General features: G+C 39.5%; 1 protein-coding gene across 1 annotated transcript in view; it reads left to right on the top strand.

The window, feature by feature from the left end:
- Positions 1-13032, top strand: part of GNA15 (G protein subunit alpha 15) — a 148499-nt gene that overhangs the window by 80740 nt on the left and 54727 nt on the right. Inside the window, exons 3-4 of the mRNA XM_082259721.1 lie at positions 329-483; positions 6884-7012. Coding sequence (XP_082115847.1) covers positions 329-483; positions 6884-7012 — 284 coding nt within the window. The remainder of the gene's footprint in view (positions 1-328; positions 484-6883; positions 7013-13032) is intronic.

Here is a 13032-nt window from a genome sequence, read left to right as displayed (position 1 = left end):
TTTTTTTTTCTGACATGTGGATGTTATATCTTTCACTTAGATGTTATAAGTTGCACTGAGTAAATGAAGCTAGATAAAACAAAAACTGTGGCTGTCTGCATTTTAGGCTGCAAAGCATCAAAATGTGTGTGTGTTTTTTTTTTTTAGGGGGGGTTGATTATTTTCTATACCCACTATATATGTATATATATTATTTTATGATATAATTTTTTATTTACAAAGGAGAACATTGTTTATTAAAGTTGAGAAACATTGTCAATCCTAATTCTTAGCCTAAATTCTGCACTTCTCCTCACGCTGACAATGTCATTGTATTCTTTCTTCATAGATGAATGGGAAGCTGATCAAAAGTTTGGATGTATATAATATAAAGCACATGGAGCAACAACATGCTACCGCCATAAAGAAATTATGGAATGACCCTGGTGTTCGCAAATGTTATGAGAAAAGGAGAGAATTTCATCTGCTTGACTCTGCTTACTAGTAAGATCATGAGAGGACTAGAATCTGTGAGAAATAAGAAGTTCCAAACATTACCAGTGGAACGCAGACAACTATTAAAGCCTGAAAGAGGTTCTAACCCTTTACAGATCTATCTTAACCTAAAAGAAAAAAAAAATGACTGAGGCTCCACTTTAACCACTTCAGCCCCGGAAGATTTGGCTGCTCAAAGACCAGGCCCTATTTTGCAATTCGGCACTGCGTGAGTTTAACGGACAATTGCGCGGTCGTGCGATGCTGTACCCAAATGAAATTGACGTCCTTTTTTTCCCAAAAACAGAACTTTCTTTTGATGGTATTTGATTACCTGTGCGATTTTATTTTTTGCGCTATAAACAAAAATAGAGCGACAATTTTGAAAAAATAACAATATTTTTCACATTTTTTTTATATGAAATTCTCAAAAAAAAAAATGTAAAAATCAAATTTTTTTAACATTATAGGCCAATTTGTTTTCTGCTACATATTTTTGGTAAAAAAAATCGCAATAAGCGTATTTTGTGTGGATTGCGCAAAAGTTTTTGGGTTTAATAACTACGGGAAAGATTTATGTCATTTTTATTGTTTTTTTTTTTTTAACTAGTAATGGCGGCTATCTGCGATTTTTTTTTTTTTTTTGCGGGACTGCGACATTGCGGCGGACAGATCGGACCCCTGACTGCCATTTTTGACACTTTTGGGGGTACCAGTGACATTACTACAGTAATCAGTGCTATACATATGCACTGTTACTGTAAAAATGACACTGGCAGGGAAGGGGTTAACTTTATTGGTGATCAAGGGGTTAAGTGTGTCCCTAGGGGTGTGATTCTAATTGTTAGGGGGCGTGGCTAGTGAAGTAACCACAGAGACATGCGATCCTATATAGCAGGATCGCATAGCCTCTGTGCCTACTTCAGTGAGAATGACAGACGGCTGTGTTTACATCAGATGTCTGTCTTTCTCCTCCTCCTGCGGGAGATCGCTAGTGGCCGCCGCCATTGGAGCCGCCGGTCACATGCGCTGGCTAATCATGGAACGAGCGGGGGCGGGAGCGCGCCGTTAGCGGCGCGCGCTCACCCCCTACAGGCTCTTTGGCAAGCGACATAGTACTATGTCACTTTGCCTGTAAGCGGCTGAGTGCCGCAGTAAATATACAGGAGGTGGTCGGCAAGTGGTTAAAAATAGAGTTCTGGAAAAATTCTGTAGATTTTCAGTTTCTGCATATATAATATATATTTAACCCTGAGAAAACCATCAATTATACATTGTATTGTTTTCTTTTTTTTCATACTAATGTAATTGTTCCTGCAATTATTCTATGAGTCACACACCTAATTTGTCAGCAAGACTCATTGGAGTAGAATTATATCACAAGCAATAAAATGACTCATGCTGACGTATATGGAGTGTCAGCATAGATAAAGAGAATGAGAATAAATAAAGGCCAGAACTACCAATGAAATGACTTTAACAAGGACTAAGCATCTAATACCCATACACATGTATTACAACAGAATAGGATAGTAACATTGTGATGTGAAGTTAAGAATATATAGTAAGAATTTCACAAAAAAATAATTAAATGATAGGCCCAAATGGAAATGTTCAGCAGGTCAACTGTTCTTTCTGTTATTGAATATTTAAACTAGTTAATGTAGACCACATGAGAATTAAAGAAATGAATTTGGAAGTACTAAACCGTACAAACAACAATTAAAGCAAGCCTATTTTATCAAAATCACAATTTTAAAGCAGTTTATTTTACATTTTGTGAAGTTGGCAAGATTAACAAGCTTGTTAAGAGAGGAAAGAATAAAATTGAAGGTTAATAACCTTACTGATAAATATCAGACATGATAATTAATCAGTGCTAAAAGATACAATAACAAGTCTTGTATAATTTACATTTGTTCTAAATCAGACTTTTTGTAGATTAAAGTGATTGTAAACGATCACCTTGTAAAACAACCCATAAAATAGAAATCAAAGGCAAAAAATTTGTGGTTAAAAAAAAACATAAAAAATAAAAAAAATACATATAAATACCTTTTTTTCCTTTTTTTTTTATAAGAAGTGATCACTTTCCCTCAGTTCTCAGGTGCCAGGGAGCTGGGGGAGGAGAAGGAGCAGCACACTGAGCTTGCCAGTGAATGGCTGTGCAGCAGGGAAGTGCCAGAACAAGTCTGATCATTGGAGAGCAGGCTGAGTTCCCAGCACAGCTAGAGAACTGACTCTCATGCTTAATGTGGTCAGTTTTTAATAGAAAAGCAGAGGAACTGGCCAGAACACTAGAGATTTGACATAAAGGAATCAATACAAAGAGAACAGGAGACTTCTTCATACCAGTACATGGTACAGCAAACATTTTAAATGAGGCCTAAATCACAACTGTGTTTTTTGTACAGGTTTTAATGATAAGTCCCCCCCACCCCTGAAATGCTGCCTACTAGAGAAAAAACTTACCTCTAGCACTGATCCCAGCGATTTTCACTGTGTGGCCCTGGTTTGAGTCGCATGACTATAATAAAGTCCTTAGGTGCCCAATGTGAAGGTGCCAAAAAACATCCCATCCCCCTTCCTTCCCATTATACTTTCCTTTCTCAATCAATGACATTATCCTGACACCACTTTATAACAAATTTTACCATTTTCAGCTAAATCCTAAAAGATCCACATCACAATTGTACAAATAAATTTGGCAATAGCTATTAGCAATGATTGAGGAATCTGTTGTTCTCCGACTAGAAAAAATGCATTACTAGATCTGTTAATTACGAATGATTAAAATCTGATCACAGATGTAGAAATGCAAGACAACTTGGAATCCAGCGATCACAAGATGATCACATATTGCGTACATCATAGGAAAAGAAGGCACAAGGGCAGTACAAAAACACGAAATTTCAAACAAAATTTCCAACATTTCTGAATTGTGCTCAATGCTACAAGACATCAATTGGGACCAAATCATAGAAACATTGAGGAAAAATGGAAATGATTTAGGAACACATTAAACAAAGTTATCACACAGTGCATTCCAATGGACAATAAATACAGAAGAGCGAAGGTTAAACCTGGATGGCTTAACCATAATGTAAAATGTCTTATTAAAGTGAAAAAAAATGGCCTTTAAAAAATTTAAAGAGGATGGTTCTTTGTCAGCATTTTAACACTTTAAGGCAGGGGTCTCCAAACTATGACCCTCCAGTTGTTCAGGAACTACATTTCTCATCATTCCTAGTCATGTCTGTGAATGTCAGAGTTTTACAATGGCTCATGGGACGTGTAGTTCCACAACAGCTGGAGAGCTGTAGTTTGGAAACCCCTGCTATAAGGAATGCAATAAGAAGTGTAAGAACACAATCAGGGTGGCTAAAAAAGACTACGAGAGACACAAGTTTTTTTTTGTTTTTTTTTAGATATATTAACAGTAAAAAAGTGAGGTCAGAGCACATTGGCCACATAAAAGAAGATGAAGAGAGGATGGTTACAGATAACACAGAGAAGGCAACTGTACTAAGTGCTTTCTTATGCTCAGTTCTTACACAGGAATGGTATACCGACCACGACTTTATTGTTAGTAACACGTCGCAGGATGTACCCTTGTGGCTAACAGAAGCCGGTGTCCAGAAAAGACTAGAAAAGCTTAACACAAAAAAATCACCAGGACTGGATGGCTTACACCCGAGAGTCCTCAAAGAACTCAGTCAGGTTATAGCCAGACCATTATTCCTAATCTTTATGGACAGCATATTGACTGGAATGGTACCAGCTGATTGGAGAAAAGCCCATGTGGTACCTATATTAAAAAAAAAAAATGAGAAATATACCTGGAAACTATGAAGGGTCTTCCTGCCAGAGCAATCTGTTAACATTCTACGAGAAAGTGAGCTGCCATTCAGATAAGGGAAGGCCTGTGGATGTGGTGTGTCTGGATTCTGCAAAAGCATTCAATACAGTTGCCCATAAACTCTGAATCTACAAACTGAGGTCTGTAGGCATGGGCCATAGAGTTTTTTCATGGATAGAAAACTGGTTACAGGGGCGCATCCAAAGGGTAGTGATAAATAACGTGCACTGGTACGAGTGGTAAGTGGGGTACCCCAAGGCTCTCTCTTGGGACCAATTCTGTTTAGTTTATTCATAAATGATATAGAGGTCAGTATAAATAGCTTAACCTCAGTTTTTGCAGGCATCAGGATATATACATTTTACATGAAGGCCTTAATAAAATAATGGGGTGGGCAACTGCATGGCAAATAAGGTTTAATGTTGAAAAATTTAAAGTGATGCACTTGGGTGCTAAGAATATAAACACAACTACTCACTAGGGGGAGAACCTCTGAGGGAATCAAGGATGGAGAAGGATCTGGGGGTTCCGGCAGAAGACAGACTGAGCAATAGCAGGCAATGTCAAGCTGCAGCAAGCAAAGCCAGCAGACTATTAGCTTGCAAAAAAAGGGAATTTACTCCAGAGATAGAACGATAATCCTGCCATTTTATAAAACTCTGGTTCGGCCACATCTAGAGTATTCTGTCCAGTTCTGGTCACCAGTCCTCAGGAAGGATGGATGTGCTGGAGCTGGAGAGAGTCCAGAGAAGGGCGACTAAATTAATAAGCAGACCTCAATTACTAGGAATGACTGCAGGCACTGAATTTATTCTCCCTGGAGAAGATACACTTGAGATGAGATATGATAGCAGTATACAAATACCTCAATGGTGATCCCAGCATAGGAAGAAAACTTCTTGGTCTTAGGGAGTGTAAGAGGACACATGGCCACACAATGAGATTGGAGGAGAAGCAGTTTAACCTTAAGCTGCGTAGGGGGTTTTTCACTGTCAGGGCAATAAGAATGTGGAACTCTCTTCCACAATTGGTGGGGTCAGCGGGGAGTATTGATATTTTTTAAAGACTCTTGGATGTGCATCTTAGTGAACACAGCATACAGGGATATGGGAAATGATTATCTACACTGACGAATGTACACCTACACAGGTTGAACTGGATGGACTATTGTCTTTATTAAACCTTACCTACTATGATCTATACACTTAAAACAATTACAATAAAATGACTTAAAACCATTATAGTATCTTTTTATGCCAAAGTACTGGTTTCAGCTTCTGTGTTACTGTGATGCAGTGTTATAAAAATTATCACAGTCAGACTGATGCTCTTAACTCCACAATCGTTTAGATTTCAAATAGATTTTATCTTGTTTTGAAACAGGCTTGTGCAAGATCTGAAACTCGTATCAGGCAACCCTGAAGTATAACCGTTCTTCCAGGCAGGAAGTGACAGAAACACACAAAAAAAATTTCTTTTTTGTTAGTAGAACAGAGAAGGCTAGAACCCCTGTCCTATTTTATTTTTTGTCTGTATCTCAGTAAGTGGGGGGAATTCTCTTTAACAGAGCACTGGATAGCAGTAAAAACTTAAAAGGGGTTCCAATCCCTCTCTGCTCTATTCAAAACTTTTTAAAAAAAGCATTTTGGTTTGACATACACTTGTCTCACTTGCAACTCTGTCACTGGAGAGAACTCACCAGTGACAGGATCGCTAAAATGTACAGGAAAGGCACTCACCTATTTAGGATGTGTCGCTGCCAAAAATGCTGCAGAATATGTGTCACCGGTGAGGAAGCAACATGTCATTCATCCAGCTGACGAGGGAGTGACACATGCAAGCAGGTGAGTGTCTTACCTCCCTGCTCTGTCCTCCATAGTGATCCTGCCCCGGCGCGGTTTCGTCAGTGACAGGATTGCAAGTGTGACATTGGACTAAGAGTGGCATTATAATTTACAAGGAGGCTAGTCCTGTAAACTCTAGGATTGATCAGCAGAAAAAATGTTTTAAGACAGTAAAACTTTATTAAACATACATACATACATACATACATTACATTACATACATACATACATTTTGTAAAAGCCAAATTGTTTTAGGCGTTTGAACCTCCATATTCTGGGTACATAAAACATAATGCATAGTAAAAAGTTTGCTATACTTATCGTTCTTGTACATCACATACAAAGGGTATTGCAAAAAACCCCATTAATATAAAATATGCAATTAAATATCTTGTATAATCGATAATTAATGCAATCATAATATTTTATGTGTAATATACCTAAAAGTCAGATCTATGCCTCATATATATGCATACAGGCTGAAGATTTACAAAGAAACCAGTTATCAGTCAGTGGTGAAAGAGGAAACGTAAATGGCCATGTGTTGTTTTTCAATAGGTGACCTAACATCAGTTCCCTACATAGAGTAAAATGTGCAGCTGCAATGGATTACAAATATTGTAAACAATAAATGTTATCACGGGGTTACATAATGTGATATACAAGCCTCGCTTATCTCAGCTAACAATGCCTTCCTGTTTTGCAGCTACTTGACCAATCTGGAACGCATCACAGAGGATGGATATCTACCAACTAATGAAGACATCGTAAGGGTCAGGATGCCAACTACAGGAATCAATGAGTATTGTTTCTCTGTGGATAATGTTACTCTTAGGTGAGAAACAAGAAATATATACTGTAGATAGATAGATAGATAGATAGATAGATAGATAGATAGATAGATAGATAGATAGATAGATAGATAGATAGATAGATAGATAGATAGATAGATAGACAGCAAAAAAGAGTTCCCCTTAGGGGAACTCTTTTTTGCTACAATTTTTGGGATGATGGCCACCTGCATCTAGGTATTCACGATAAGGCATCTGTACATAGGCGTGCGCACAGGGTGTGCCAGGTGTGCCTGAGCACACCCTAATCATCCTATGTGGCGCAGATTCCCCCTGTTTAGACTCTAAAAATATTGTAAAAAAATAAATAAAAATAAAAATAATTTAAAAAAAATAATGAAAAAAACTACAGTCACCATCCACTGCCCTACAGACACCAGTCTCTGCCCGACTGACACTATCCACACCTCTACGGACACTGTCAGTATATATACATATGCACACACACATGTGTTTGAGCTTTGGGGTGCACACCCTAATGCCATAGGCTGCGCACACCTATGCATCTGTATCTATCTATCTATCTATCTATCTATCTATCTATCTATCTATCTATCTATCTATCTATCTATCTATCTATCTATCTATCTATCTATCTATCTATCTATCTATCTATCTATCTATCTATCTATCTATCTATCTATATATTATATACATATGACACAAGTTCAGCCTGTTTGAAAGTAAAAGTAAATGGGAAGTAACATCTTCAATTTGTAGATAGTTAACAGTTCATTCATAATCCACATTATATTTATGCAAAAAGATTGTCTCAACGCTTTCTGTTTATTAGTCATACATATCACCTTCTGATGTGATCAACTAAGCTACTATAAATTGTTCCAGTGTGTGTAAATTTTACAGCACTGTGGGGGTTCTTTACCAAAACTGCGTGGTAAAAAATCTGGTGCAGCTGTGCATAGTAACCAATCAGCTTCCAGGTTTTATAATCAAAGCTTAATTGAACAAACTGAAGATAGAAGCTGATTGGCTACTATGCACAGCTGCACTAGATTCTGAGTGCACCAGTTTTAGTAAATCTCCCCCTATGTTTTAAAATGTAAACAAAAATATATATATATATTTTTTTTTTTTTACTTTTTACTTTGCTTTCCTCCTCTGAACAGATCTGAGTTTGTGGCTAAATTCAGCAACTGTACTATAGGGGGGGAAGCAGGTGCATGGATACCAGGGGAGGACTGGGCAGGGGGGCAATTGCCCCCTGGGCCACTCTGATCCCCCGTAAAAAGGCTGCACCACTTCTGCTACAGACATGCCTAAAGGATTCCTGGTGAAAAGAAGTAAAAAGCCCCCATTGCTGACCTACCGAATTGCAGGTTGAAGACAAGGACAGAGTTCAGGCCTTCCCCCCACCCCAGCATGGATGGCCTGAATTGTGTCTGAGCAGAGGCTGATTTAATGCCCCACTGGAGACTCTCCTCCCCCGACCAGCCCCAACCAAGCTGTCCCAGCTCACCCCAACTGCCCCCTACTGGCCAGGTTGGGAAGCAGGATTCAGCCGGTAAGTAGAGAGTACCGAGAGCGGAGCTTCAGCCTGGAATGAGGGTCAGGAGGAGGACAGGAAGAGGGAGAGTGGGAGCGGGACCATGTCGCTGCACCATGGGCCTGTGTTTTGTACTTGCCCCCTGGGCTGAAAGTGGCCAGTCTGCCCCTGATGGATACATTAAGAGAAGTCAAAAGACTAACTATAGTTCAAGAATCATGAGACACCTGACATTTCTCTTGTTTGTAGGTCCATACAGAGATGTATAGTAACGAAGTAGAACTACTTAAGTACTGTACTTAAGTACCGAAATGCGGTATCTGTACTTTCCTAGAGTAGAATTTTTTTCTCCTACTTCTACTTTTACTTCACTACATTTTTTCGATGATTTCGATACTTCTACTCAAGTATTTTTTTTTTGTGCTGCATAGTTACTCGTTACAATTATAAAAATTACCACTGCCAGAACAGTAGATGGCAGGTTGCATAAAGCTCAAAAAAATTTGTTTAATGTCATTTGTAAATCAGCACATACGAAAATAAAGGCTGTGTATAATAAAAGCTGCTATACCAAATCTTTCCAATAAAAAGAAAATATGAAACAAACAAATAAATGGTGCTACAGCGCTTAAAGTGCATCAAGAAACTACTAACAAACACAGGTTAATCATTTGAATAAATCATTTGAAATAATAAAAACAATATGATGTTCAAACTTTTGACTTCTTTCTTTAATAACTACATAACACAGTACTTGTACTTCTACTTTCAGTACTTGAGTAGACATTTTTTTTCAAAACTACTGGTACTTTTTACTTTTAGTACTTAAGTAGCAATTTTTTTGAAAAAACTACTTGCAATACTTAAGTAAAAAAAATGTTGAATACTTTAGTACTTATACTTAAGTAACTTTTTCTGCGAGCACTTCCACTTCTACTCAAGTCACTTTTTGATCGAGCACTTGTACTTTTACTCAAGTAGAAATTTCGAGTACTTTATACAAGTCTGGGTCCATACAGTTAAAAAGTAGCTGTAAGTATAAATCAGACAGTGTGGGGTTGATTTACTAAAACTGGAGAGTGCAAAATCTGGTGCAGATGTGCATGGTAGCCAAACAGCTACTAACTTCAGCTTGTTCCATTAGGCTTTAAAAAAAAAAAAAGCTGATTGGTTTCTATGCAGAACTGCACCAGGTTTTGCACTTGCCAGTTTTAGTAAATCAACCCCTAGGCTTCCTCAAGTAACACATTCTAGTGTCAGTTTTGTTATGGGGTAGGGCTTGCACAAAAGGGCATAATTGTTCGGGTGTATCCAGGGCAATTTGATTTCTTGAAAATAGCACGGCCCATTATTCACAGTATACCGGTCATGTACTTTGCTAGAGGCTGCAGCAAATGGACATATGGCACTGCCTCTATTGTTGCATCAGTATACAGATGTTGCTACTACCAGCACAGCATAAGTGAAAAAGTGTAAACTTACTGATTTCTTTTCCTATTTGTTACTAGGTATTTAAATAGTGCCAATAAGGATCACAGCTCTTTACACATATTGTACATTATCATCAGTCCCTGCCCTCAAGGAGCTTACAATCCTTACCTCACATATTTACATACACATACTGAGGCCGATTCAGATAGGAGCCAGTTAAAGCGTTTATTACCCCAACATTTCATATTCCTGATCTGTGCTTGCTGTACCATGTACTTCTATGAAAAGTCTCCTGTTCACTTTGCATTGCTTCCTTTGTGTGAAATCCCTGGTGATCCTGCCAGTCCCTCTCAGTGCCGCGACAAGGTCATCTGGTGCCCAGGGCGAAGATGGCAAACTGCGCCACCCCCTGGGTATAAACAGAAAGTCAGTGTCATTTCAAAACCAATATTTTCCATAGACGCCAATGTTAAAAACTGGGAGCAGTGCCATGTCAAGCAGACCAAGATTTCCTATAGACGCCAATGTTAGACGGGGAGCAGTGCCATGTCAAGCTGACCAAGATTTCCCATAGACGCCAATGTTAGACAGGGAGCAGTGCCATATAAAGCTCCCTGAGATTTCCCATAGACGCCAATGTTAAAAACTGGCAGCAGTGCCATGTTAAGTTGACCAAGATTTCCTATAGACGCCAATGTTAGACAGGGAGCAGTGCCATATAAAGCTCCCTGAGATTTCCCATAGACGCCAATGTTAAAAACTGGCAGCAGTGCCATGTTAAGTTGACCAAGATTTCCTATAGACGCCAATGTTAAAAACCGTGAGTAATGCCATGCCAAGCTGACCAAGCTGTGTCCGTACTTGTAAGTGTACGTAAAACGGGGTATGCCTGTATTTTAAATATCATTGGTAATTATTTAACCTCACCTCTCCCCCTCCAACCCCCCCCCCCCCCCGAGTTAGCTGATTAATCAGTAGATGCCCCTCTTCTTACTTTTGAGATTCGCTGCCTGGTTGGTTCCTCCTCTTTAGTCACACTTCACTCGCTGCCTGGCTGCTCTCTATGATCCTCTCCCAGCCTCTTGGTGATGTCACGCAGTGCCGGGACTTAGAAGCACCTGTCAGACGGCGATTGCTCCGCGGCTCTGCCTGACGGGGAAGTGGAGGCTGGGTCCTAGGCTTGTGCTGGGTGCAGGAGCGCACTTGGCACATCCTTACAGCTCTGCAGCATTGTAGCGCGGCCGGCGGAAGTCACAAACTTTTGCCCAGAAAACTTTTGGCAGCACACTGCCAGTACTTCACCTGCGCCCCCCCTTCCTGCAATAAACTGTTCTGCCCAGGGCACCTGCTCCTTCCGCCCACCCCTTGTATCGGCCCTGGTCCTTCTGCTTTCCAATTAAACACTAACTACACTAAGCAGGAGTGCACAGCCTGGTCAGTTCTCTAGCTATGGAAACTCAAACTTCTCTCCTCCAATGATCAGACTTGCCCTGACATGTCCCTGCTGCAGAGCCACTCACTGTGAAGTTCTTATGCAGCTGAGAACAGAGGGAATGTGATCATGTATAAGAAATGGGAAAAAAAAGGTACTGTATTTATAATGTTTTTTTTTTTTTTTGTATCGCTACACAAATGTTTACCTTTCATTTCTGTTAAACTGAATAGGTTATTTGTGTCCTGGTTCACACATATACAATGTGGCAACCCTGCGAATCCACTGCGGGTTCCCACATAGCATTCAACTTGCAGGCAGTTCACACTGCCATATGCGAATCGCTGGGGGTGTCAATGCAAAGTTAAAGAAACCCCCAGATCAGCTTGCATATCGCGGTGCGAACTGTCAGTTCGGACATGAATCGAATCTCATAGGTGTGAACCACCATGCGATCCGATTCTGGTACGGACCCAAAAAAGGGTCCTGTGCGAGTTGTGTCCCAATCTGTATGGCTGAATTATTTGCATCACACAGATATCACATGCGATTTGCAGAGCAGTGCGCTCCGAATCACATGCCATGTCTGTCATCGCATATATGTGAACCGGCTCTTACAAGGTGATCTTTTACACATCACTTTATCCTATCAGTATGTCTTTGGATGCATGGGACAGCATATCAGCCAATGATTATGCCTTTATTCAAATTATATTTAAAGACATGCTTCTTTAAAAATTGTTCAATAAGCACTAAAATACACACAGAAAACAAAGTTTTTCTTTTTTTATCTGAGTATAGTGGTAGTGCACACCATCATTTTGTGTTCATTGGAAATCATCATTGTCGGAAATATGGGAACTCTAGTTTCACCAATATAAAATCATTTATTGTTTTCAATATCATCATTCATAAAATCATTCAATATCCTCATTAATAAAATCATTTATATTGTTTCACCAATATAAAATCATGAAGGGGAAATAGGGAATACCCTGAATGTTTGTCCTAATGATTTTACTGTTAGTACAAATAAAAAGGTATCACAACAGTATTTTGCCTCACCCATGTGAAAATTCAGGAATGGTATTATTAGTCCCACCCATTGTAATATCCCTATTCCCCCCCCCCCCCCATTCCTCATGCAAAGAATTTATTGTATAAAAGTCACAACTAAAATCTGAAGTTTGAAGATATGCCAATATGACAGCGCAACAATTTTATTTGTAGTTATTGCAACATTTGTATTTGGTGTTCTGGGTGTAGCAGTTTTTTTTTTTCAATATTGATTTCACTTTCATTGGGCACTAATTCCCGTAAGACCCCGTTCACACAGGGGCGACGCTACTTGCTGGGGCGACCTGTGAAGTCGCGGTGCACAGCGACCTCTGTGCTCGTGGGTGTGTGCCAGTGGCATGGGCATGCTATTCACGCTCAGAGCTGTGTAGTGTGGGAGCATTGTGTATACAAAGGCTTCTCTTTCTCACAGATACTGAAGGATAAGGCAGTGCTTTGCCACACAAATAGAGCATGCTGACAGGTACTTTGGCATTAAAAAGATTCTGCTCAGAGAACAGAAGTTAGGGGACAAGCTACTCATGCTCAGTTTGGTGTGTATTGTTGGAGAGGTTTCTTTT

The sequence above is a fragment of the Pelophylax lessonae genome (assembly GCF_965119305.1).
Source record: "Pelophylax lessonae genome assembly, chromosome: 1".
Classification (NCBI taxonomy): domain Eukaryota; kingdom Metazoa; phylum Chordata; class Amphibia; order Anura; family Ranidae; genus Pelophylax; species Pelophylax lessonae.
Note: the sequence above shows the minus strand (reverse complement) of the source record. Positions and strands in the feature narration are given on the sequence as shown.